This window comes from Martes martes, assembly GCF_963455335.1.
Source record: "Martes martes genome assembly, chromosome: 4".
Classification (NCBI taxonomy): Eukaryota; Metazoa; Chordata; class Mammalia; order Carnivora; family Mustelidae; genus Martes; species Martes martes.
The window spans coordinates 67,101,997-67,127,841 of NC_137891.1; the positions used below are offsets into that span (position 1 = coordinate 67,101,997).

The 25,845-nt window shown below is 39.7% G+C and overlaps 1 protein-coding gene across 2 annotated transcripts in view; it reads left to right on the top strand.

The window, feature by feature from the left end:
- Nucleotides 1–8,430: 8,430 nt before the first annotated feature.
- ARMC1 (armadillo repeat containing 1) overlaps nucleotides 8,431–25,845 on the top strand; it is a 32,375-nt gene continuing 14,960 nt past the window's right edge. The window contains exons 1-3 of one of the 2 annotated variants that reach the window (XM_080800051.1): nucleotides 8,431–8,643; nucleotides 14,848–15,065; nucleotides 19,843–19,934. In XM_080800051.1, coding sequence (XP_080656177.1) covers nucleotides 14,883–15,065; nucleotides 19,843–19,934 — 275 coding nt within the window. In that variant the 5' untranslated portion in view covers nucleotides 8,431–8,643; nucleotides 14,848–14,882. Of the gene's footprint in view, nucleotides 8,644–14,767; nucleotides 15,066–19,842; nucleotides 19,935–25,845 lie in introns of both variants that reach the window. The other variant, XM_080800050.1, reaches the window with a different exon arrangement.

The window sequence follows — 25,845 nt, forward strand, 5'->3', positions numbered from 1 at the left end:
AGGCCTGCAGCCACCTCTCACTGTGAATGTGCGCAAGCGCGGTGCCTGGCTAGAGGCGGGCGCTTTCGCGTGGACTTCGCTTTGTGTCTTCACTGCTCTGCCCTGGAAAGTACTTTGTTAGTAAACCCCGCTCCCTAAGTGTGTAGCAAGACCCGCATTCTGAACGTAGCCACAAGTGTGTTTTACCTTGGAAGAAGCTAGGAGTTCTAAGCCTTTGTTAACCTGACTTGTGTTGAGTCCTTTTATCCCCAGCTATTGAGACTTGTGTTTATCCGGCACATCTTCCCACGTGAACTTAATATCCCGGCTGTGTTTGTGTTGAGGGGAGTTGAGGGTGCGGAGTGTACAAAGAGCATGGATGACGATTTTACTGTCCTCAGTTCCGTCTGTTTAGTCTGATTCGTGGGCCACATGTTTTTTTAATAGTTGAATATTCTGGGACACTAGATTTCAAATAATCCTGCCATGAAAATGATCATTACATCTATAGCTAACAGTATATTCAGCATGGCAATGTGTGTAGGCCCAACTCGAAATTCATTTGTAGAGCGAAAAGCCTGCTTAAGTATTTCTGTATGGCCTTTAAAGAGGCTGTTGCTGATTGGCTGTCGCTGATTGGCTGTCTCTCTTACCCTCCCTTTGTAATTGATCCCACAGGTCACTCAGCAGGCACCAGAGCCATGGTGGCTTTTATTCCTGGTGCCCAAGTCTCTTCAGGGCGAGGGCTTCCCGACTTCAGCAAGAGCATTAATCCATTTGGGAGCCCATTATGACAGTACAAAGATTTTTAAAAGCCTTGAACAACGCCCTCAGGAAGCCTCCGGGCTAACAGAAGACAGAAACACAAACTTACTTAACCAAATGTTCTCATGGAGGAATACTGGAAGCCTGGGAGACCTGCCTAAGCCAGCCGAAGGGCTCAGGGAAACGCTTACTAGAGGTGTGCTTGGGCTGAGGCTTGATGATTAGCTTCTGAGCTAAAGGAGTGGAAGCAAAGGATAGCATTTCTGGCAAAGTTTACTTGTTGAGATCTTTAAAGGGTGGATTTACTGCGAAGCTAATGAAACTTGAGCTCAGACCCCCTGACTTGCACCAGACCTTTCCAAAACCCAAGGGGGGACCCTAGCACTGAGTTCACATGGTCATATGTTGTCTTCTACTCTTTAAAAGGAAGATGGCTTAAAGCAACCTTCAAACAGAGATTGGCTAAGACATGCTTTTTTTCCCCATTCCAGCTTCCTTTTCTTCACATTTCTCTGCATGTTACGTGCCCTCCAGTGACCGTGGGCATTTTGAGGATCTGGGTGAGGGGAAGAGGATTGAGTTGAATTTAGCTTCCTTTTGTGATTAGTTATTATGGACTCTCACACTGTTGTAATGTCTTCCCAGAATATTCCTAGCCATACTATATGCCATCTCACAGAGGGCCTATGGATGTGTCTTATGGCACCTGGCACCAGAAGTATGTGGCTCATGGAGGAGAAAGGATGGAAAATGTGTTGAGACAGAAATTAGGGGAAGATCTTCCAGTCATTGTACTTGAAGTCATAATCAGGATGCTTCACTTTTTGCCTTCAATAAGCTTTATTTTAGAATAATTTTAGACTTACAGAAATGTTGCAAAGATTGTTCAGAATTCCTGTTTACCCCTCACCCAATTTCACCTAATGCTAACATCATGCATTACCATGATGCATTTATAAAATTAAGGAGCCAACATTGGTACATTACTATTTACTAAACTCCAGACTTTATTCAGGTTTTATTAATGTCCTTTCTCTGTTCCAGAATCCTATCCAAGATGCCGCATTGCATTTAGTCATCATGCCTCCTTGCTTAGATTCCTGGTCTGTGACAGTTTCTCAATATGTCCTTGTTTTTCATAACCTTGATACAACCATGACAGTTTTGAGAAGCATGGTCAGGTATGTTATAAAATATGCCTTGATTTGAATTTGTCTGCTGTTTTTCTCATGATCAGACTGGGATTGTAAGGTTTGGGAGAAATACCACACACTGAGATGCCCTTCTCATCACATCATATCAGGGGGTACATGATGTCAGCATGATTTATTTCTACTGATTTTAACTTGACCATGATAGTATTTGCTAGTTTCTCCACTATAAAGTTGCATTTTAAAGATTTTATTTATTTATTTATTTGACAGACAGAGATTACAAGTAGGCAGAGAGGCAGGCAGAGAGAGAGGAGGAAGCAGGCTCCCTGCTGAGCAGAGAGCCAGATGCGGGGCTCGATCCCAGGACCCTGGGATCATGACCTGAGCCAAAGGCAGAGGCTTCAACCCACCGAGCCACCCAGGTGCCCCTAAAGTTGCATTTTTTACCCTCTTTCCATATTCTGTTCTTCAGAAACAAGTCACTAAATCTTACTCACCCTCAAGGGTCATAAGAGATTAAGCTTCAACTCCTGGAGTGGAATATCTACATAAATAACTTATCATTCTTCTCTAGGTAGGATTTGTTTCTTCTGCCCATTTACTTATTTATATTCAATCATTTATTCATAAAGAATCATGTATATTTATTTTCTATTTCGCTTATATTTTCTATATACAACCTCTCTTAGTGGACAAAGCTAGGAATATATTATCACCTTGTGTTTTAATTCTTTGTTTACATCTCTATGATAGGTAATCTCTAAAAAGACCCCAATGATCCCTGACCCCTGGTATCCACACCCTTACGTAATCCCCTGTTAAAGAGGGTAGGTTTTACAGAGTGACCTCCTTCTAATGAATCGAATTAAAGAGTGATAGGATGGCAATTACAAGATTAGTTTAAAAAGAGTATGTTTCATTTTGCTTGCTCTCTCTTGGTCTCTCCTTCACTCTCTCTGAGAGAAGCCACCTGCCATATTGTGAGCTGTGCTAGGAAGAGACTTATGTGGCAAGAAACTGAGGGAGGCCTCTGGCCATCAGGCACCAAGCAACTGAGGCCCTCTTTTCATCAGCCTCTGAGAAACTGAATCCTGCTAACAGACATGTGGGTGAACTTGGCAAAAGATTGTCTCTCAGTTGAGCCTTGAGATGACTGGAGCTCCACTGATACCTTGATTGCAGTCTTTTTTTTTTTTTAATTAGCATATATTACTTATGTATTACTTATTTCAGGGGTATTACTTATTTCAGGGGTACAGGTCTGTGAACCATCAGTCTTACACAATTCACTGCACTCACCATAGCACATACCCTTCCCAATGTCCATCAGCCAGCCACCCTATCCCTCCCCGCCACCCCAGCAACATTGAGTTTGTTCCCAGGGATTAAAAGTCTCTTATGGTTTGTCTCTCTCCCTGGTCCCATCTTGTTCATTTTTCTCTCTGTTCCCCCCCACGCACCCCCGCCCTGCCTCTCAAACTCTTCGTATCAGAGAGATCATTATGATAATTGTCTTTCTCTGATTGACTTATTTCACTTAGCATAATACCCTCTAGTTCCATCCACATCATTGCAAATGGCAAGATTTCAGGGTTTTTGATGGCTGCATAGTATTCCAGTGTGTGTGTGTGTGTGTGTGTGTGTGTGTGTGTGTGTGTGTAGATAGATAGATAGATAGATAGATATCACATCTTCGTTATCCATTCATCTGTTGATGGACCCTTGATTGCAATCTTATGAGAGACTCTGGACCAGAGACCTGAGCTAAGGCACACATGGATTCTGCATGCACAGAAACTATGAGATAATAAGCAATTATTGTGTTAAGCTGCTAAGTTTTGGAGTGATTCACTAGGAAGCAATAACTATCTAATACAATTTCTGTCTTCTCTGCAAGATCGATGGTTCTGAAGCTCCACTTTGGATCATATGTTTAAAAATACATATGCCCAGGCCCCTTCCCTGAATCTTAGGTGATTGTTTTATGCAACTAAGTTGGGAAATTAATGTAGAAGGTTACAGGGCAATCCATTTGGGGATTTTAGGAGAAAATGGACTCTTCTTTTCTATTTAGTATATCTGATCTTGGAGTTCCTCACCCAAATAAATGGCTCAGCTTTCTTGGCAGAATCCAGAATAACTGAAACTTCAGTAGTTATTTATTGAAAAGAGGAGAAAGAATCGGAGTTCTCATTCACTGTGCGGCCTTGGAAAAGTCCCTTGACCTTTCTGTGCCTCCAAATTCCTAAAAGATTTAAGAACTATAGTGCCCCTGTTTAGGCAGAGATTTATCCATCATTAAGTATATTTTAGGCAATGGAAAGGTGAACAAGGCCAGTTGTGGGCCAGCTTCCTTGCGGAAATTTAACAAAAAGGTCAGATTCCCATTTGTTTATATTGGTAGATGGTGAAGCTGAATTCTTTTGTAGAAGGAATATGAGCTTCCAAGTCAGACAGACCCTCTGCCTTTTATCAGCCATATGGCCCTGGCCAAGTCAGTCAACCTCCCCAGGTCTCATTTCCCTGAACTGCACAGTGGGGAAAATAGTCACCTCACAGGATAGCCCTGAAAACTGATTGTGTAACATTTGTAAAATACTTAGGATTACACCTGATTTATCACAAGGACCCAATAAATAATACCCATTTGTGAGAAAGGCTGAATAATCTGCAAGCTTTAAACAGTATCCTCCCTGAAAATCCAGACCCTCTCTAGTTCAGCATTTTTTCTAGCTCCGACTGCCTGTCTATAGAAAATATAACACATTGAAATGGGCCTTAAGACATTCCAAGTTATAATCCAGAAAAGCCTAACTGGCAAAAGACCCCTGGGTAGACAGTGAAGTGCCCATGTGAGGGGCATTTTAAGATAAGGTGAGGCCAGATGTCATTTATTAGCTAACTGGTCACCTTGAGGCATGTTTTTAAAGAAAAGCAAGTTGAATGCTTGTTTCTTAATATTTACCAGTTTTCAGAATAATTATTACACATCAACTATTTTGTTACCCTGAAATATAATACACACAAGAAAGGCAGTTTTAATGCTTGGTTTGATTTTCTCCACTTATTACATTTCCACAACAAAATCTGAGAGTTTTCCTATTCAGTATTCCTGCCAGTAACTTTGTGTCATTTTGATTTTTTGCCAATCTGATCAGCATCGTGATTATTCTCACTGTTAAATTAATTTGTGTTCCTTTATTAAAGGTGGGTTTAAATATCTTCACGTTTATTGGACTTTCTCTTGATTAAATACTAATTTTTATTCTTCACCCAATTTCTATAGGGTTGTTCAATTCTTTCTTGACAATTTGTGATAAATTTTTGACTATTGGCCTCTATCGACCCACAGAGTTACAAATTTACCCTCATATCTATTGTTCATTGACATTGCTTATATATTTTTTTGCTACACAAAAAACTACCTTTTTTGTTTTTAAAGATTTATTTATTTATTTATTTGAAAGACAGAGATCACAAGTAGGCAGAGAGACAGGCAGAGGTAGAGGAAGGGAAGAAGGTTCCCTGCTGAGCAGATAGCCCGATTCGGGGCTCAATCCCAGGACCCTGGGATCATGACCTGAGCCAAAGGCAGAGGCTTTAACCCACTGAGCCACCCAGGCAACCCAACACAAAAAACTACTTTTTAGAACAAGTGGAATAGGTCTATTTCTTTCTAACTTCTGAGTTTCTAGTCTTATTTAAGATGTCACCTACTTCTATAGTTGTATGTAGTGTGTATGTATCTTAAAGGATTTTTGATATTTTGTTTTACACTTGAGTTTTTAATCCATCTGGAATTTAAGTTTTTTGGTAAATAATATATATAAATACAATTTTATTTTCATTCAGATAAATAAAAGTGCTTCTATTTATAATTATTTCTCATCCTCTAAAATTTTCTATTTTGACATGCTTTTTAGCCTACATATTAGTTTGATAGTATGTGTATAGAATTTATGAATAAATAATACACATATATCAGAGCCATGTGCTCAAAACATTTTTAAGCTGAAAGTGGTACTTCATCAAAGGTTTTGGAAACCGCCATACTAGACCATAAACTCCTTGAGGACAGTAATTATGTTTTCTCTTATATTTGAATCCACTGCTAAGACTGTCTCTAGTATATTGTATGTGTTCTGAAAATAGTTTTCTAAAATAATTGAATAATTGAATAAATGAAAACTGCCATTATCTGATTCATGGGTCTTAAGCAACACAGCTGTTGAGGAACTTGACATTCCAGCTGTGTCCTGTGGCAAGATATCGGAGGCTAAGAACAAGCAATGACTCATAACAGCAGGTAGTATAACTTTATTGGTGTCAAGTTCATACATTTTTAATATGGGAAAATAAATTCTTAAAGCCTTAAGAGACTTCACTGGGCTTGTAATCCATAGGTGCTTATGAAATGGTTAATTATTTTTTGTGACTACAATCCTTGCCTTTTAAGGCCAGTCATCGAACTCTCTGTAGTGGCAGTTGGCAAGGAAGAATTAATCTTCTCAATACTTTAATGTCATGGGCGTGATTATATTTAATTTTACATTTTGAACTTCCAAAAGACAAAGACTCTATTAAACATACATTCTGCCAAAAATCTATGTCATCAATTACTAGCTGGGAATTACCATTTATAATTGACAAATAGACAATTACCATTTGTGTTCTCCCTTTCTGATATACAAATTAATCTTAGAAAAAATAGCAAGTTGTAGCACCTGGCTGGCTCAGTTGGTGGTGAGTTCAAGCCCCATGTTGGGCATGGAACCTACTTAAGAAGAGAAAAAGCAAGTTTACTTTCTGTGTTATTGCATTGTTTTCAATAACAATACTGAACAAAATTTCATTTACTCAATCAAACGGATTATGTTTAACGTGTCTGTGTCCTTTGGACTTCCTATATTTACTTTTTTACAGCTTTTTTTTTCTTATAGTAAATGTATGGCGGTTTTCTTTTGTCCCTACCCCCGCCCCCCAAGTTCCAGCAGTTGGTTGGTCTGGTCAGTTATTACAAATCAGGCTGGTGCTTCTACCACTGGACATTATGCATCATTTCTTTTTACTTTTTGTTTTGGATTCAGTATTCACTTACCACCACTCCCTCTTCTGACTTGGGAAACAGAAACCATGCCAGAGACTTGCTTTTGCTATTGGTCAAACGGTGTGAAAGGGACATTTTCTATTCCACTTTGCTCGTATTTTTCTTCTTGAGCTTGTTAGAAGGAAGAAGACAATCAAGATTACAGAGAGGCAAAGAAATTTGAGCAGAAGTAACTGTTTGAATTTTATTTTTTAGTTTTCTTTGAAGTATTTATTTATTTGACAGAAAGATAGTACAAGCAGGGGGAGCGGCAGGAAGAAGTAGAAGCAAGCTCCCACTGAGCAGAGACATCCTGGGATCATGACCTAAGGGGAAGGCATACTCTTAACCCACTGAGCCATCCAGGCGCCCCAGCTATTTTGGATCTTAAATTCACTTAGGAATCAAAGTACTGGAGACAATTGCATAGAACACAGTCTGGAAATTTTTTTTTCCCCCCAAGTAAGCTCTACATCCAACTTGGGGCTTTAACTCAGAATCTGGAGAGTTGCATGCTCTATGACTGAGCAAGCTTGGCGCCCCGGGGATATTTGTTCTTATGCACTCTCTTTCCCCATTAGAGGCCTCTTAAATTCCTTGAGCTACGTGGCAAAAACAAATTGTGAAAGAGACTCTAGACTCCATTCAGTTAAGTTATTGGTGCAGTGGATGCATTATTCTCAGACCGGCCTGTGGAATTTAAATTACACTTATATTTAGAGAAATACCTTTAAAAACCAAGATCTATACTTAAGCAAAACAAAACCCCCAGTGACTAGCATTGATAAAAGTATATAAATCCTTACTATTATAAACTAAATAGAAGACAATATCTAAAAAATACTTTATGGCGGATTTGAGAAGATTCTCTCTGACTGTAAGTCCCTTTCCCTTGCAAGAAAAAAAAATCCTTCCAATAGAAGTTATTATTTAAAATAAACAAAAAACTGTACTTCGCAGCCTTCGCGCTTAGGAACACAGTGAACACTAATAAGAAATGAACGCAATCCAAAAAACACCTAACACAGGGTTAATGTTCTTACCAAAAACTCAAAAAACTTTAATAATTAAGACTCACGAAAACGAAGAAATATCACGAAAATACTTTATTCCACCTGAAAGAGCTGCCAGAGAAAAACGTACCATTTGAATTTCCGAACGCAGGAGCAGACAGGTTACTTCGGCGCGGGAATGCTGGGAATTGTAGTCGGGAAACTAAAACGGTTTCTCCGCCCGGATGCAAGTTTCTTAGCTCAGTGCTTAGCGGACGGACACTCGTTCGGTCCAAGTCCGGTGTTCCTGTGCTCTCATTGGACCCTTCCGTTCAACCCTTAGTGCATTTCTCCTAGATCACCAATGAACGCTTTAGTTTAAGAAGGCCTTCACGTACTGGGCGTCTTAGCCTCGCGTTGGGATGCTATCAGCCAATGAGAGGCCAGAACTGACAGATGTTGCAGGGTCATGGGGGAGAGTCCGTACAGCCTTTCCCCGCCAGCGTCCTCGCTCTTTGGCTCCTCGAGTTAACCTGGTCGTTTGCTACCGCTGAGGTCGCGTCTGCCGACGGAGGGACCCGCTCTGCGGCTCCTGGGTCCCTCTGCCTCCTTCGTTGGTGTGGCCCTGATGGTGCGGCAGGCTCTGGACTTCTGAATCTCTGGCGCGGTATGTAAGGGTCTAGGGGAGGCAGACAAAGCGGTGGAGCCAGGAAGGCCGCGGAGAGCGGCCCCTGCATCAAATCTGCGACTCGGCCTGGGCCGGGGCGCTCTCCTCTGGCCTTCCCAGGACCTAGCAGTGCGTCCCACCAAGCGCTTTAAAGCGCCTTGTCCCGATATGTCCTGTAAAAATGTTAGCTTTGTTCATTTCCTCTCCATCCCCGGCACTCCGATTTTTTCGACCCCTGGCGTTAATGGCTGTCATCTCACTTCATCTCTCCAGCTTGTTCTTTGGTAACTGTTTTGTGCACCTGCATGTCTGCTAGGAGTGGAAGGACATTGTGTTTGTCTCTATTCAAAAGAGATCAGCTTTCACATTCCTGTATTTTAATAGCTTCTTGGAGGCCTTCGTGCAGTTAGCAACTCCTTTCGTGATAATGCACTGATGTGTTAGGGAGGTGCAGAATATACCCCAACACCTGGTGGAATGGAAGTACCACAGGATCAAGTATATTGTTCTTGTTTGGTAACTGCTAGTGCTCGCCTCAAGTTATTTTCTTGATCCTGACAGTCGTTGGGGATTATTGAGAGGAAACTGAGGCCCAACTTTTCCAAGAGTTACAGTTAGTTACTAGTAAAGTAAAGCCAGATCTGAACTCAGTGCTTAGGTTATTTTTTAAAAACTTGCTTAACTGAATATGGATTTAGGTTATGGGTGTGTACTCTCTGCAGCTCTTAGTTGTAAGAGATCTAAATCATTCTTTGAACTGAATGGTAGGTTTTGGCTGAAGAATTAAAAATCATAATTATAGTCTCATATGTATCACCTTAAATTCCCAGTTCCATCCAGCAGGATAGGCCTCACCTGAGAGCTTTTTGGAAACAATCTCAAGCCTCACTCCATCTGCTGAATCAGATCTGCTTTTGAACAAGATCCCTTAGATAATCAGAGTACTCCTTGAAGTTTGGGTAGCATGTATTGTTTTATGATCTCTTTGTCCAAATTGAGCTAAACAAAAAGAGAAAATAAAACAGAAAGGTTTTTCACGTTTTCCTCATTTGCTAGTGAGGCTTTGATTTTTTGTTGTGTTTGTATTGGCAGTTTTAGCTTAGCAGCCAAAAATCTTAAAACAGAAAAGAATATTTAAAAAGGAATTAAAAGCTAACTTGTAAGTCATCAGGTATTGGTCAAAAAATTAAAATGATTGAGAAAAGAGAGATATTAAATAATACTGCTAACAAAATTTCAAGAACCTTCTGTTTACTTACAAAATCTGTACAAGAGTTCTCCACCATAATTTCCCCCCACAATTCTCTTCTTTTGATGAAAAGCTTCCATTTTCTTTGGAAGGAGTCAGTAAATTTGCTACTGCTGGGGGTTTGCTACTACTAGTGGGGGTTTATTTTAGTTTATTTATTTGGTTATTTGGTAATGAAACCAAAACATGGTCCAAGATTTACTTACTGTCGTGTTGCATGGTAATTAAAGTATTTCGTAGAACTTAAATTTCAGGGTTTTATTCAGATGTTCCCAGCCATATTAAAAGGACATGCAATTATCGACCACCGTTAAGTTTTAATTGCTCTTATTTGCACCAGGAATCACCTGTGTGCTTATTAAAATCATGTGTTGGGCCCTACCTCCAAGGATTCCTAGTGAGGTCTGGGTATGGGCCTTGGAATCTGCATTTTAACAATCCCAGCTTATGCTGATGCAGGCTGTCCAGGTCCACATTTCTTGGCATTAGTATTTTAAATGAAAAGTGAAACTGTAAAGCAAGCTTCTTTTCTTTTCTTTTCTTTTTTTTGAAATATTTTATTTATTTATTTGAGAGAGACGGGGAGAACAGTAGAGCAGCACACAGAGAAGCAGACTTCCAATATGGGGGACACCGGGATCATGACCTGAGCTGAAGGCAGATGCTTAGTCCACTGACCATGTAGGCACCCTGCAAGCTTATTTTCTTTTGAACCTAATTTAGTACTCCTTATTAGAAGAGAGCTGTTTTGTTTTGTTTTGTTTTTTAACTTAAGTTTTGGTTCATTGGTTGCTACAAAATTACTCAGATAAATGTATTTAAAATGTTATTTGAAAATTGTTTTGAGGGATGCCTGGGTGGCTCCTTTGGTTAAGTGTTTGCCTTCTGTTCAGGTCCTGATCCCAGGGGTCTTGGGGTGGAGTCCCGAAGCTCCTCCCACTTCCTCTGCCTGCTGCTCCACCTGCTGCTTCTCTCTCTCTGTCAAATAAATAAACAAAATCTTTAAAAAATATATTTTGAGATTTGCCAATTTGAATACCAAAACGTATCATTTAAAAAACATTTTTTCCAGCCTAGGAAGGCTAACATTTTTATCAAACAATTTGAGTGTGTGAAAATAATACAATTAACACAAAGACTAAATGTATCTAATACATGAATTGGCGATAAAGTTCCAACTTTTGCTTACCTGTTTCCATTTTCTCAACTGTTCCATAGCTATCTTATAAAAATGTCTATGTGAATTCCTCAATCCACAGAAATATTGATCATTTAACAGGATTTAGGCAATTCTCAGAAAAACTTGATTTTGGCAAGAATATTAAATAAGGAAAGAAAAATGAACTCTTAACACTGAGGAAATCTCTTAAAGTTTTACCTAAAAACTCATGTAATTTAGGGGAGAAATCATAGCTTCTTTCTACCTTTCTTGCATTCATGCCACAGGAAATGCAGTACTTGACCACAGCTTCTGCCTCTGTTGTGTTAGGATTTTTGATGCCTTGTGATATTCCTGACTTTTTCCTTGGAAGATCTTATTTGAGTCCTCTTCTTCTCCATGGGCTTTGAAAACTGAAAGTTTTAAATGTTTTGGCTTTTATTCATCTAAAGGAACAAGAAAGGCTATAAGGTTTTCAGCATCATTTAAACTGAATGATTAAATGTATCTAAGGACTCCTTAGCTAAGATTGGAGCTCGCCAGTTACACAGCCAGAGGTAAATGCAAAAGGACCCCTTCCAGTGTATTTGGTTCTTAAATGTAACTTGGCTCTTGGGCCTTTGAGCCAGTAATTGGTTCTTCAGGTTCCAGTTTGGATAAGATATGTGCTGTTGACAGCACTTTATAAAGCTCATGGATAAGGTGGTTTGTAAACAGGGATATTGAGGATATTGAAAATAGAGGCACCTAAGAGGCAGCATGCTCCCAGACCTGTTAGTCTTATCTCTGCGTTCAGTTTGTTGCTTTTTTTCTAAAATTTTTTAGATTTTTTAAAAGATTTTATTTATTTATTTGGCAGAGATCACAAATAGGCAGAGAGGCAGACAGAGAGAAAGAAGAGGAAGCAGGTTTCCCACTGAGCAGAGAGCCTGATGCGAGGCTCAATCCCATGACCCTAGGATCATGACCTGAGCCGATGGCAGAGGGTTTAACCCACTGAGCCACCCAGGTACCCCTCTAAATTTTTTTAAATTGTCACAATATAAAATTTTCATTTTTTGAAAATAACCTGCCAAATACTATCTTGTTAAAGCCCTGTTTTCTGAGTCCTTTATTTTGCATTTGCTTGCATACCTAAAAAAATCTAATGTATTTTATCTTGAATAGGATTTCTTTTTGCCATATTATATGAATTAAACTTGCTTAGCATTGGTTTTAAATTGCTTAGAAATCATTCCAATATCATTTATTGAGTAATCTTACTATTTTTTTAAAAGATTTTATTTATTTATTTGACAGAGAGAGAGATCACAAGTAGGCAGAGAGAGAGGGGGAAGCAAGCTCCCTGCTGAGCAGAGAGCCCGATGCGGGGTTCAATGCACGGCTCAATCCCAGGACCCTGGGATCACAACCCGAGCCCAAGGCAGAGGCTTAACCCACTGCGCCACCCAGGCGCCCCCTAATCTTACTGTTTTTGATCGATTTTTGGTTCCATGTAACTGAACACTATTTATTGAGCATTTACAATGTGCTAAGCACCAATCCTTTCCATGTATTTCCTTTTCTTTAGACAATACACTTTTTTAAAAAAAAGATTTTATTTATTTATTGGACAGACAGAGATCACAAGTAGGCAGAGGGGCAGGCAGAGAAAGAGGAGGAAGCAGGCTCCCTGCTGAGCAGAGTGCCTGATGTGGGGCTTGATCCCAGGACTCTGGGATCATGACCTGAGCCTAAGGCAGAGGCTTTAACCCACTGAGCCACCCAGGCACCCCTAGACAATACACTTTTGATAGCTGCTATAATTAGCCCTAAGTTACAGATGAAGAAACTGAGACAAAGAGTAAGGGATTTGCCTGAAATCATATTTACCAAGCAGTGGAGCCTTGGTCTGACTCACTGAGAGCCTGCTTTCTTATATTGAATGTGTAACTAACTTTCCTGGGAGAAGTATCTTTCTATTGTGCAGTCCCCCCCGCCCCATACCTGGTAAGGTCAGTTCTGCATTATTACCTTTTCTCCCCAAAATAGCCTTTAGTAGTCTTTCTGGAGTTACAGAAAAATTTTGTCCATCCCCTCCCTTTCCTAATTGGCATTGTTTTTGAAGTTGACACTAACCATACATACTTATTTATTCATGGTAAGTATTTACACCTTTATATTCTTACTAATAAGGAATGTGCAGTGTAACTTGGTGAATAGAAGTTATTATTTTTAACTTTCTGCACATATGAAGATTATTCCTTGATATTTTGTTTCTTTGGCTTTTGTATGTTTAACATATTTTCTAAAATATCCAGGTTTGCTTTTATGGGGAAAAGGTACGCAAATTTAAAAGGACTGTATAGAGGTGTGCCTGGGTGGCTTAGTGAGTTAAGCAACTAACCCTTGATTTTGGCTCAGAGTCCTGGGATCAAACCCACATCTCATTCAGTGCTCAGGATGGAGGCTGCTGGAGATTTTCTCCTTCTCCCTATACTCCTACCCCCACGCATGCACGTGAACTCTCTCTCATTCTCTCTCAAATGAATAAATCTTAAAAAAAAAAAGTACTATATGGAAAAAAAATTAAAAGACTATGGAAGAAACAAGCAGGGTTGCTGGAGGGTAGAGGGGTAAAGGGATGGGGTAACTGGGTGATGGACATTAAAGAGGGTACGTGATATAAGGAGCACTAGGTATTGTATAAGACTGATGAATCACTGACCTTTCCCTCTCAAACCAATAGTATATTATATGTTAGTTAATTAAATTTAAATAAAAACTTAAAAAGGCTATGGAAAGTGGAAAAATTGTTGTTTAGGAGATAAGATTTTATTTTATTTCTTTAAAAGATTTTAAAGAAGGCAGAGAGAGGCTTGCAGAGAGGGAGGCAGGCAGAGAGAGAGTGGGGGAAGGCAGGCAGAGAGAGAGTGGGGGAAGCAGGCTCCCCACTGAGCAGAGAACCCAATGTGGGGCTCGATCCCAGGACCCTGAGATCGTGACCAGAGCCGGAGGCAGAGGCTTAACCCACTGAGCCACCCAGGTGCCCCAGGAGATAAGGTTTTAGTGCACTTTTATACTCACTAGCTTTCGTCACATGGGGCAAATTATTTAGCTTCTCTGTGACTGTTGCCTTATCTGTCAAATGAATTACCTCGAATTGTGTTCCATTCTTCTGAATATGGCACACTCAAGAGATGGACAGGTGTGTTTAGATTCAGTTCATATTCACTGTGATCTCCCTAACTCCAGGGGCCTGACACAGGGTGAAATACCCTTCTTGGCTTGTTTTTTGTTCACAGCCTTTTTTGACTCCCTCCTTTTTCCTAGGGGTTTTTATCTTTTGTAAACCCAGTATGCTGCGTTTTGTTCATAGATGAATAAGAAAAAAAGCTTTCAGCTAGCCACATTCCCTGAGGCACTTGTGTTAGGCTCCAGAACTGTTCTAGAGGAAAAAAGCACTGGCAGTGGTATAATTTGAGAAGTATAGTGCAGGTTATGAGCTTTAACTGTAAAGATCCTGTTTATTGTGACTTTAGTGTTAAAATATGTATTGCTAAAATGGAATTTATTGGAATATTGAAGGTGACATATGTTCTTTAAATGTGCGCATAAATAACTTGGTTTTTGGTGTGTTTTTTTAACTCAGCTTCTTATGTTCATTTTACTTAAACTGTGGAATTGCCAAGTCTCAAGTTTTTGTGTGATTTAGATTCATCTGTTTCTTTCTAAAGGTGTTGTAATCCTGATTGTTTGACAAATGCCAGAACGTACCTCAGCATCCTAGAACTAATTTTGCAAACCGTTTCTACAGAATTTAAGATTTTGTTCATGCGTATGGCATAGAAGATGAATTCGTCCTCCTCCACGATGAATGAAGAACCTGATGCTCTCTCGGTAGTTAACCAGCTCCGGGATCTAGCAGCAGATCCATTAAATAGAAGAGCCATTGTCCAGGACCAGGGATGTCTCCCTGGCCTTATTTTGTTTATGGATCATCCCAACCCCCCAGTTGTCCACTCAGCTTTGCTCGTAAGTTGCCTTTAGTAATTTTAATCTCAGTGTGACAATTCTGCAATTCAGAAGAATTTGAAAAAGTGTTAGATGACATAAAAAATTAAAAGTGACTATAGAGCAAATAGTAGTAAGTCTGTATTTCTACATGTGCAGACTTGTGTGTGTCTGTGTGTATGGTCCTTTGACATAAATGGTACCATACTGCATGCATGGAATGTTCTGTGACTTCCTTTTTTCACTTACTAAGAAAGCTTGATGATTGTATCATTTCAGTATGGATAGACACATTAAAAAGATACTTGTTTTGTTTTTATTTTATAATACTTTTGTTAAGGTCTGAATCACATACAAGTCACTTATTTAAAGTGTGTCTGTCATTCATTGGTTTTTAGTGTATTCAGAGTTGCAGAGCCATCAGCGCAATCAATATTAGGACATTTTCATCACCTTAGAAAGAAACTCCTCTACCTGTTCCTTCCCAGCACCCCTTCCCCAAATAACCTCTTTATATCTCTGTATTTGCCTATTTGGGCAAAAAAAAAAAAAAAAAAAAAGCCTATATATTTTTTTACATAAATAGAATCACGTAATACGTGGTTTTTCTGACTGCTTGCTTTCACTAAGCATGATGTTTTCAAGATTCATCTATATTGTCACATGTCTAGTACTGCATTCCTTTTTATGGCCAAATAATACTCCATTGTAGGGAAATGCCACTTTCTCTCTCTTTTTTTTTTAAAGATTTTATTTATTTATTTGACTGAGAGAGACCACAAGTAGGCAGAGAGGCAGGCGGGGGAGGGGAGAAGCAGTCTTCTCGCTGAGCAGAGAGCCCGATGCGGGGCTCAATCCCAGGACCCTGAGATCATGACCTGAACGAAGGCAGAGGCCTTAACCCACTGAGCCACCCAGGCACCCCCCACATTCTCTTTATCCACCTGTCAGTAGATGGACAAAGCACTTGTTTTCATAGAAGATGGGAGGGAAAGATAAGGAAAGGAGAGGAAAAGAGAAAAACCTACAGGATCATAGCTAATAATGTAGAGGGAACTACCATGTTATGACAAATGTGGGAACTAGAGGAAAGTGAAAGAACAATTTAAAGCCATCAGGCAACAGAATGTGATAATTACACTAGGACAAATAATCTGGTTCTGTGAACAGAAAATGACATTAAAAAGAAAGACAGTTGGGGTGGAGGAGAGGAATAGTGGTAACTGTTGAAGATTAAAAGTGCCTTGGGAGACTTAATCAGCCAAGGGTAATGTGTGGACCTGATTTGGTTCCTAATTTGAACAAATCAAACATAAACGTATCTTTTTAGATATTTTGAAATGAATATGGATTGGATAGTAGGTATTAAAGAGTCATTATTACTTGTGCAGGATATAAGTTTATGAAGAGTGTTGGGCTCTAGATAGGGACTTGGGCCTGAAGGTAGGGTGGGCTTTTTGGGTGGACTAGGCTTGGTTCTATTTATCTAATTGTCTGAGAGAGCACAAGCACAAGCAGGGGGAGCAGGCAGAGGGAGAAGCATGTTCCCTGCTGAGCAGGGAACCCGAGGTGGGACTCGATCCCCGGACCCTGTTTCATTACCTGAGCCAAAACAAAGGCAGAGGCTTAACTGACAGAGCCACCCAGGCATCCTTGACTTGGCTCTATTTAAATTCAGAAGGCTAGGGGCTGGCGGAGTAGAAGTTGTTTGAGGAGGCTCTTAGAGTTGTTACAGAAAATGGGACAGGTTGCTAACTGAGGAGAATGGTGAGATTGTTACAGTAGTTTTGAAGGCCGGATTAGCTTGGTAACACCGAATTGATACGATACTTTTAGGCATACGAAACTCCTTTTTCACCTCCCTTGAGGCCCCTATAGGCCCTGAGAGCCAAGTAGTTGGATTTGGTCAGAGTTGATTCTTGGCCAGGTAAGTTGTCTAGAAGGTAGGCAAAGGAATTCAGGATTTTGACAAGAGTAGTTGAAATGATATCCTGTAGATGCCTGGCTGAGCTGGAAGGGAGGTCAAGTCATGGAGGGACAGAGCTGGAGAGAAAGGAGAGGAATAGTGGGTTCAAAGTCCCACTGAGTTTGAAGAGCATGTGTGGTGTTTTATAATTCCGTTTTCTTGTCACTCTTACCTTATAAGCTATACTCCTTTCTTTGGTTTCAAATGATTTCTACCGAGACTTCTGTAATTCTTACCTTTGTTCCTCTCTACGTAATTCCTTTTTCTGTGTTTTTTTATTTTATCACTGTTTTCCAGCAATGATTATGATGTGCTTTGGATGGATGGTTTTCTTTGTGTCTTATTTTTGTTTCTCTTCTCTTGGGATTTGTTGAGCTGCTTGGATTTGTGTTTTTATAGTTTTCATTAATTTGGGGAAGTTGTCCACTATTTTTTCAGTTTGTTTTTTTTTTAATGCCTCCTCACTCCTCTTCCAGTACTCCAGTTTCATATATGTTAAATATTTCAAGTTGTCCTACAGGTCATTGTTGTGCTGCTCTGATTTTTTTTTTCCTTTAAGTCTTCCACCACCCTCTGATCTTCATCTTGGATAGTTTCTGTTGCTACATTTTAAGTTCACTGATCTTTTTTTCTGTGGTGTCTATCTGTTCTTAACCCATCCAGTGTTGTTTTCATTTCAGATATTTTGTTTTTGTCCGCGAGAAGTTACATTTGGAGCTTTTTAATATCTTCCATTTCTTTCCTCACCATGCTCATGTTTTCCTGCTCATTCTTGAACATATGGAGCATATTTATAATAGCTGTTTTAAATGCCCTTATTTTCTAATTCCATCTCTGTCACATCTTGGTCTGTTTCTGTTGATTTTTTTTCCCCCTCCTGGTCAGATCCTTCCTCTCTTTTATTCTGCTCTGCAAATTCCAGCCACCTGGGGTGTTTTCTGACACCAGCCAATTCTCAGAGTCTGTTGGACACCAGCTGGGTGTCCAGCAATTGACTTCAGTTCAGTCTACCCACTTGGTGTTAAGTGTCAAACCCCTCAAATTTTAGGCTCACTCCCACAAGACTGTGTGCGCTTCAAAGGCCAGTTGCAACTATCAGGTCACCCGAATTTCTGACTGAGCAGCTATAAATTGGGTGTTCCAGTGGCTCCCTCCTCAAGTTTGATAATTTACTAGAATGGCTCCAGATCTCAGGAAGCTACTTTACTTACATGTACTAGTTTATGATAAAGGGTACAAATGAATAGGTTTATAGGACAAGGTCTGGAGGGGTCTTGAGTGCGATACCATCTGTCCCTGTGGAGTTGAGGTGTGCCACACTCCTGCCAGATAGATGTATTCCCCACTTCGGAAACTCTGAATCTCCCTGTGCAAGAGTTACATAGAGCTTAATCTCCAGCACCTCCCCACCTCCAGCCAATGGGTGGGGCTGAAATTTCCCACCCTGTAATCTCTTGGTCTTTCTAGTGACCAGCCACATTCTGAGGCTATCTTAGAGCCTCAGCCCAGCTCACTTCTTTTAAATAAACCCTGGTGTGATCAGAAAGGCTGCCTTATGAGTAATAAAAGAAACTGCTGTCACTCTGAAAATTGCAAGGGCTTTAGGAGCTCTGCACCAGGAAATGGGCAAAGACCAACTATTTATTTTTGTTAAACTGTACCACCCTAACCTCCCCACCTCTGATCTCTGTATCTGTAACTCAGCAAGACCACTGGGCTCCTTTTGGGTTCCCACTCCCTGTGCTAGTCTGAAAACTGCCTACAGAGCAGTAAGGTGGGGGCAGTTACAAGGCCTTCCTCATCACTTCTCTTCTCTCAGACGTCACAGTCCTATGCTGTCTCTTGTTCAGTATGTTTAAGATATATTGCCCTGTTTGTTAGTTTTTTGTGGAGGGAGGCAGTTCCCACAGCAGTTAATCCTTTATGGACTGAAATGAAAATCAAAGTTAGGAGAAGTTGCAGAAATTATGGGAGATTATAGACAGAGAGGGGTCTTTGAATTTGTGATTTGGTAGGTGGTACCATTTTCATTGGGAAATGTAGCGTAGAGGACCAGTAGAAAATGTGAAGGTCCGTAGGCTGAGATGGCAGAGTTTTGGGTGGTGTAGTTCACAGACCTATTCCTGAGAAGCAGGTGCCAAAGTCTTCGGTAAATGATGAGTGATTAGGAATGAAATCCCTAAAGAATCAGAACGTGAAAGAAATACTTGCAAAATGTACTTTACATTTTTGATTACACATCAATAAAAAATAAATTTTAAAAAGTGTACTTTACATTTTAAGAAAAAAGCACCGTAGAAGTTAAGCTCCCAAAATAGAAATTTGTGTGAGTTTATCTTTTGCTTTTCAGTAAAAAGAGGACATTTTAAAGGTGAATTGTAAAACTAGAAACAGTTCATTCTGTAAAGGTGGTTGTATGTTTTGTCTGTCTCAGCAGTTTCTTTTAATTAATATGTAAAAAGCATCTAGGGAAATGGTGGCTATTGGGACTAGTCCCTGAAATTAATAAATAGAATGTGGTTCCTTATATCTCTGTCAAGATGAAGTGGCGAAAAGGAAGCCGGAACAACCTAATTTTGACCTTGCAGATAAGTTAGGAGCCATCATTTCAAAGAACAGATTCAGCTGCTTCAGCTCAAAGGATCATTTCTCCCCTAGGGGACTGCTCTGATTATCACATTTAAAGAAGAGTTTCTAAACACTTCAAAACCAATTGATTCTCAAAACAAAAACCTATTTTGCACTCTTTTTTCCTCTTGCAGTAGGTTAGTAACTGGTTTAGTTTTGAATGGTCTGGACCTGTGAATTAACCTGTCACTGTTTTTGCTGTAGGCTCTTCGGTACTTGGCAGAATGCCGTGCTAACAGAGAAAAGATGAAAGGAGAACTGGGGATGATGTTAAGCCTGCAAAATGTTATACAGAAGTAAGTACAATAAAGGGTGTCCCCTAGGGCAGTAGAAAAATGGATCTTCCTGTTAAATGGATGCTGATTGTCAGTATATCATTTTACTGAAATTTTTATTCTTTGATATGAAGGCATGCTTTTTTGGGTTGTATGTCCAGAAATGTTCTGATGGTCAGTGTTCTTGATTATTCTTAAACACTGATATTAATAGTACTTAGGAAAATGCTCAGATTTTATTTAAAATATTGATAAATATGGTACTTATGAATCCTATCTTTAAAAAGAGAAAATCCTAACTTGTATGAAGTTCTGTGAGGTATATGTAAATTGATTTGCTAGCAAAGCAACACAAATTACTAATCACATTTGAAAGTATGCAGTACTGGGGCGTGCCTGGGTGACTTAGTCGGTTAAGTGTCTGTCTTTGACTCAGGTCATGATCCCAGGGTACTGGGATCCAGTTCCACTTCAGGCTCCCTGCTCAGTAGAGAGCATGCTTCTCCCTCTCCCTCTGCTGATCCCCCTGCTTGTGTTCTCTCTCTGTCAAATAACTAAAATCTTTAAAAAAAAAAAAAGTGTAATATTATAGTACCCTACAAAGTTCTTTTGCTACTTCATTCCTATCTTATTGAAAAGAACCTTTATTAAATATCATGGCAAAAAAGGGCTTTTGATAAGGTTTTCCTGAGCATTATCAAAATATTTCTCAGAGACTTAAGAGCCATTTCATTTGAATTTTAGCAAATGGGTGGTTTTTATTTTTTTATTTTTTTTATGATTTTTATTTATTTGACAGATCACAGGTAGTCAGGCAGGCAGAGAGAGAGAGGAGGAAGCAGGCTCCCCGCTGAGCGGAGAGCCTGATGCAGGGCTCGATCCCAGGACCCTGAGACCATGACCTGAGCTGAAGGCAGAGGCTTTAACCCACTGAGCCACCCAGGCGCCCCAAATGGGTGGTTTTTAATTGTACCTTTCATCTTACTAAGATTTTCTTATGTTACAACTTTTGAGGTAGTTTTTACAGCATCTTACTAAGATTTTCATTTTGTTACAACTTTTGAGGTAGCTTTGGCAGATAACAGTTTTATAGGTAAGAAAAAAGGAACATACAGAGTCAAAATTACTTATCTGTAGTCCTTGAGTTCTCTTGCCCCTGGGAATCCCTGGTTTTGTTCCTTTCTTAGAGTTTGCTGATTTCCTGTTAGAAGGCTAGAAATTGAAGATTAAGTGTTCCGATATTTCTACTGTGTCTGGAAGCAAAAAAGCTATGCTTCTTGAGGCTTAATCTTAGTTTACTGTGTATTTTGATCTTCTACTAGACTTGACTGGTTTTAAAACTATAATGAGTAACCATTTAATTAATTAGTTAATTAATTAATTTATGGTTACTTTGTTTATTTTGAGAGAGGGAGTGTGAGAGAGAGCACAAGCAGGCGGAGGGGCAGAGAGAGAGGGAGAAGCAGACTCCCCACTGAGCAGGGACTGGATCCCGGGAACTGAGCTGAAGGCAGGCACTTAACCAATTGAGCTACCCGGGTGCCCCTAATTTATTTGATTTAAAATAAATTGAGTAATTGTCAACATACCTGTCTTATATTGGCATTCTATATCTTGCCATCTAATCAATGCAGGCACAGGTAGTACGGAGAGGTGTCCCAGTACATGATATACAGATGAGGTAATTTATAACAACATAGAAGTTGTACCCTTGCGCGTGCCTCCATCCCCCTGCCCAACTGGGTCTTCTTTTTCTCTTTTTCTTTTCTAAGATCTTTATTCGTTTGTCAGAACACAAGCAAGGGGAACAGCAGATAGTGGGAGAAACAGGCTCCCTACTGAGCAAGGAGCCTGACAGGACTCCATTCCAGGACCCTGGGATCCTGCCTAGGCAGTCACTTAGTTCACTTAGCCACCCAGGCATCCTACTTCTGTAGTGACTCCTTAAGGAGCATTTTAAAAACTTATATATATATTTTTTTAAGATGTATTTATGTATGTATTAGAGAGTGCATGCACATGAGCAGGGGGGAGGGGCAGAGACAGCGGGAGAAACAGACTTCCCAATGAGCAGGATGCCTAATGTGGCCCTGGATCCCAGGATCATGATCTGAGCCGAAGGCAGATGCTGAACCGAATGAACCACGTAGGCCCCCAAAACTTGTATTTATTTTAAAAGGCTCTTGGGTGGCATTTCAGAGTCGTCTGCATTCACCTTCAGTTTTTTGCGAGATCTGATGGATATTAGGAAGTCCAGCTGTCTGCAACTCCCCACATCAGCCTCAGCCACAACTAGTTTCTCTGAGCTGCAAGGGTAGGATGTGAAGTCTTGATTTATAACCCTTCTCCCCACCTCGAAAGAACTCATTAGTTCTAAGGGTCCTGTTGGAAAACCTAATCAAAAATTGCCTCTCTGGCACATCCAGTGCTTTTAGCTTTTGCATAAATTCAGCATGGTAACCCCCACAGCATTCCAGGGCATGAAAGGGTCAAGAACAATAAATAGCTGCTGTAAATGACCACAGGAAAAAAAACTTGCAGTTTCTTTGGCTTGAGTGCTCCAAAAGTTCTGTACTTCCCAAACACTAATGGTTATATTGTATCAGTGAAGAATCATCTAAACTGACTTCCAAGGCAGTGTGCGTTTTTTTCTTAGTTTTCTTGGCTTCTGAATGAATTTTATTTTGTTAATCTTATTTTTTTCGGAATCTCTAAAATATTTGTTATGGGGTTAGCTGCCTGGTAAGATAGTACTACGGTGCCTTGATCTTTGATAATGATAATAAGATAGAGACTGAAGTTTTTTTCTTATTTTTGAGTGATCAGTTAGGAATAAACAACAGAAAATGTTAACTGCCATCAGTTGTGTTAATTATTCCCTATGAGGTCTCCCTTTGAGGTCAGTTGCACTAGTAAAAATTTGAGTTCTAGCCCTTACTTGAGACAAAGACTCTCTTTGCCCTCAGTTTCCTTAACTAAAGCCTACAGTGACAGCTTCAAAGTGATTGAGGACCAAATGGGATAATATATGTAGAAATGTTTTTTATATTTTATAACTTATAAAATATAAGGTTGCATTATTCTTGTTTCTAGTATGTTTTAATGCTGTATAGTTAACTGTTTTTAACTAGCATAGTAGCTTTGTTGGAAACAGTGAAAGGTTTAAGCATGGATGCTTCTATAGGGCTATTTTATTCATATGATGAACTTAAGATTGTTTATTCTTTTAACACATAGATGCTGAAGTTGAAAATACGTTGTACAGATTATTTAAGTGTAAGAAATTAGATGAAAAACTTACTGTTACTATTTAAAATATACTTTAAATTTGAACTTCAAAGATTTAGAGCAAGTTTTAGAGGTCCTGTAGATTAAACCTGTAAATCAATTTTTTAGTTTGGTTGGATAAGGTTGTAGTACACTTGTGTATGTGTGAGTGTATGTAAGTGAGAGAGACATCTGTAGAATAGTAGACCTTTTTTTTTTGAAAATTTTATTTGTTTATTAGAGTACAAGGGGAAGGGCAGAAGCTTGGGGAGAAGCAGGCTCCCCGCTGAGCAGGGAGCCTGATGAGGGACTTGATCCCAGGACACTGAGATCATGACCTGAGCTGAAGGCAGATGCTTTAACCCACTGAGCTACCCAGGCGCCCTTCTGATGTCAGATTTTAAAGGCTGAACTAAATCCGGGCATTATTAATCAGCTCTTTCAATTTGCACTTGCCTAAGAAGATTAGGACAATTAATACTTGTTTGATTATGCAGTCTCTCTTACATTTATGGCTAAATATACCATAAAAGTCTAGACTTTTTTAATGTTTTGAATGATAGTATTTGAACAGTAATTTTTTTTATTTTTAATTTTTTTGAATATTTTATTTATTTGAGAGAGAGAAAGAGAGCACTAGCTGGTGAGGGCCAGAGAGAGAAGCAGACTGCTCTCTGAGCAGGGAGCCTGATGAGGGGCTCAATCCCGGGACTCATGACCTGAGCCGAATGAAGACACTTAACCAACTGAGCCACCCAGGCACCCCAACCGTAATTTTTTTTTTTTTTTAGGACTAAGGTAGCTTCTAAATATGTAGATGGTCTTGGATTTTTCTTTTGGTTTTATTTTTTAATTTTTTTTTGTTTTTTTTAAGATTTTATTTATTTATTTGACAGAGAGAGATCACAAGTAGGCAGAGAGGCAAGCAGAGAGAGAGAGAGGAGGAAGCAGGCTCCCTGCCGAGCAGAGAGCCCAATGCAGGACTCGATCCCAGGACCCTGAGATCATGACCTGAGCTGAAGGCAGAGGCTTAACCCACTGGAGCCACCCAGGCGCCCCCACTGAGCCACCCAGGCACCCTCTTTTGGTTTTAAAAGCATTTTTTGAAAATAAGGAAATAATTACTTATAATTGACTTATTGAACAGATAGTTCATTACTTCATTTGTAATTTAATTTGCTTATATGCTTTTGTAAATTTAATTTTGCCTAAGACAAAATTTTACTTAGTTTTAAGAGGGATCTAGGTCTGACCCAAGTGTTTATATTTATAGCAGCAGTGTCCACAGTAGCCAAACTATGGAAAGAACCTAGATGTCCATCAACAGATGAATGGATAAAGAAGATGTGATACACACACACACACACACAGGAATACTATGCAGCCATCAAAAGAAACAAAACCTTGCCATTTGCAGCTACTTGGAACTAGAGGGTATTATGCTAAGCAAAATAAGTCAATCAGAGAAAGTTATCATATGATCTCTCTGATAGGAGGAATTTGAGAGTAAGGGCAGGGGGTCGTGGGGTAGGGAGGGAATAAATGAAACAAGGTGGGATCGGGAGGGAGACAAACCACAAGAGACTCTTAATCTCAGGCAACAAACTGAGCGTTGCTGGGGAGTGGGGGAGGGAGGAAAGGGGTGGCTGGGTGATGGACATAGGGGAGGGTATGTGCTATGGTGAGTGCTGTGAAATATGTAAGCCTGATGATTCACAGACCTGTACCCTTGGGGCAAATAATACATTATATGTTAATTAAAAAAAACAAACAAAAAAGGAGGGATCTGGGTCTGTAAATAGATCCCTCAACTGTTTCTAAAGAAGGATAACAATAAAATTAGTCCTTTGCAGTACACCTGAAGACCATACTTAACAGTGAGAATATCACAGTCATTTGATTATGTTCTCCTTTTAAAATCTTTCAGTTTTTAAGTAGATGGAAATGGAAAATCTTCCAGAAAGGAATTTATTCCAGTGTGAAAATGATGAAATTTTGGAATTATGAAATACTGAAGTTAAAAGTGGTGGTGGTGGGAGTATTTATTTCATAGAACTATTTTTCTTATCTGTCATCCGTAATTGCTTTATCTAAGCAGTTCTACCCTCTGTGACTCTATATAGTTATAGTTTGTTGTAAATCCTTAAAATTCTTTTTTTGTTTTTTGGGTTGTTTTGTTTAGTTTTTGATTTTTTTTTTAAAGATTTTATTTATTTATTTGACAGAGAGAGATCACAAGTGGGCAGAGAGGCAGGCATAGAGAGAGGGAGAAGCAGGCTCCCTGCTGAGCAGAGAGCCCGATGCGGGGCTCGATCCCAGGACCCTGGGATCATGACCTGAGCCGAAGGCAGAGGCTTTAACCCACTGAGCCACCCAGGCGCCCCTAGTTTTTGATTTTTTGGTTTTGTTTTTTGTTTTTTGGGTTTTTTTGTAAATCTTTAATTTTCTAGTTGAAAGTTAGTGCAGATAGCCCCTATAGCAGCACAGGCAATTGTAAATGCACATGTATCACCTTGGGAAACTGTTTTTATGAATAAATGGAATTTTCTCCCTTCTGTTGCTGTTAATATGAAAACCACTGATACAGGTTTATGAGAGAATTACACCCCAAAGTCCTAAGGAATCCAATAGATATAATAGACTATCTTCTCTCCTGTGAATCTGG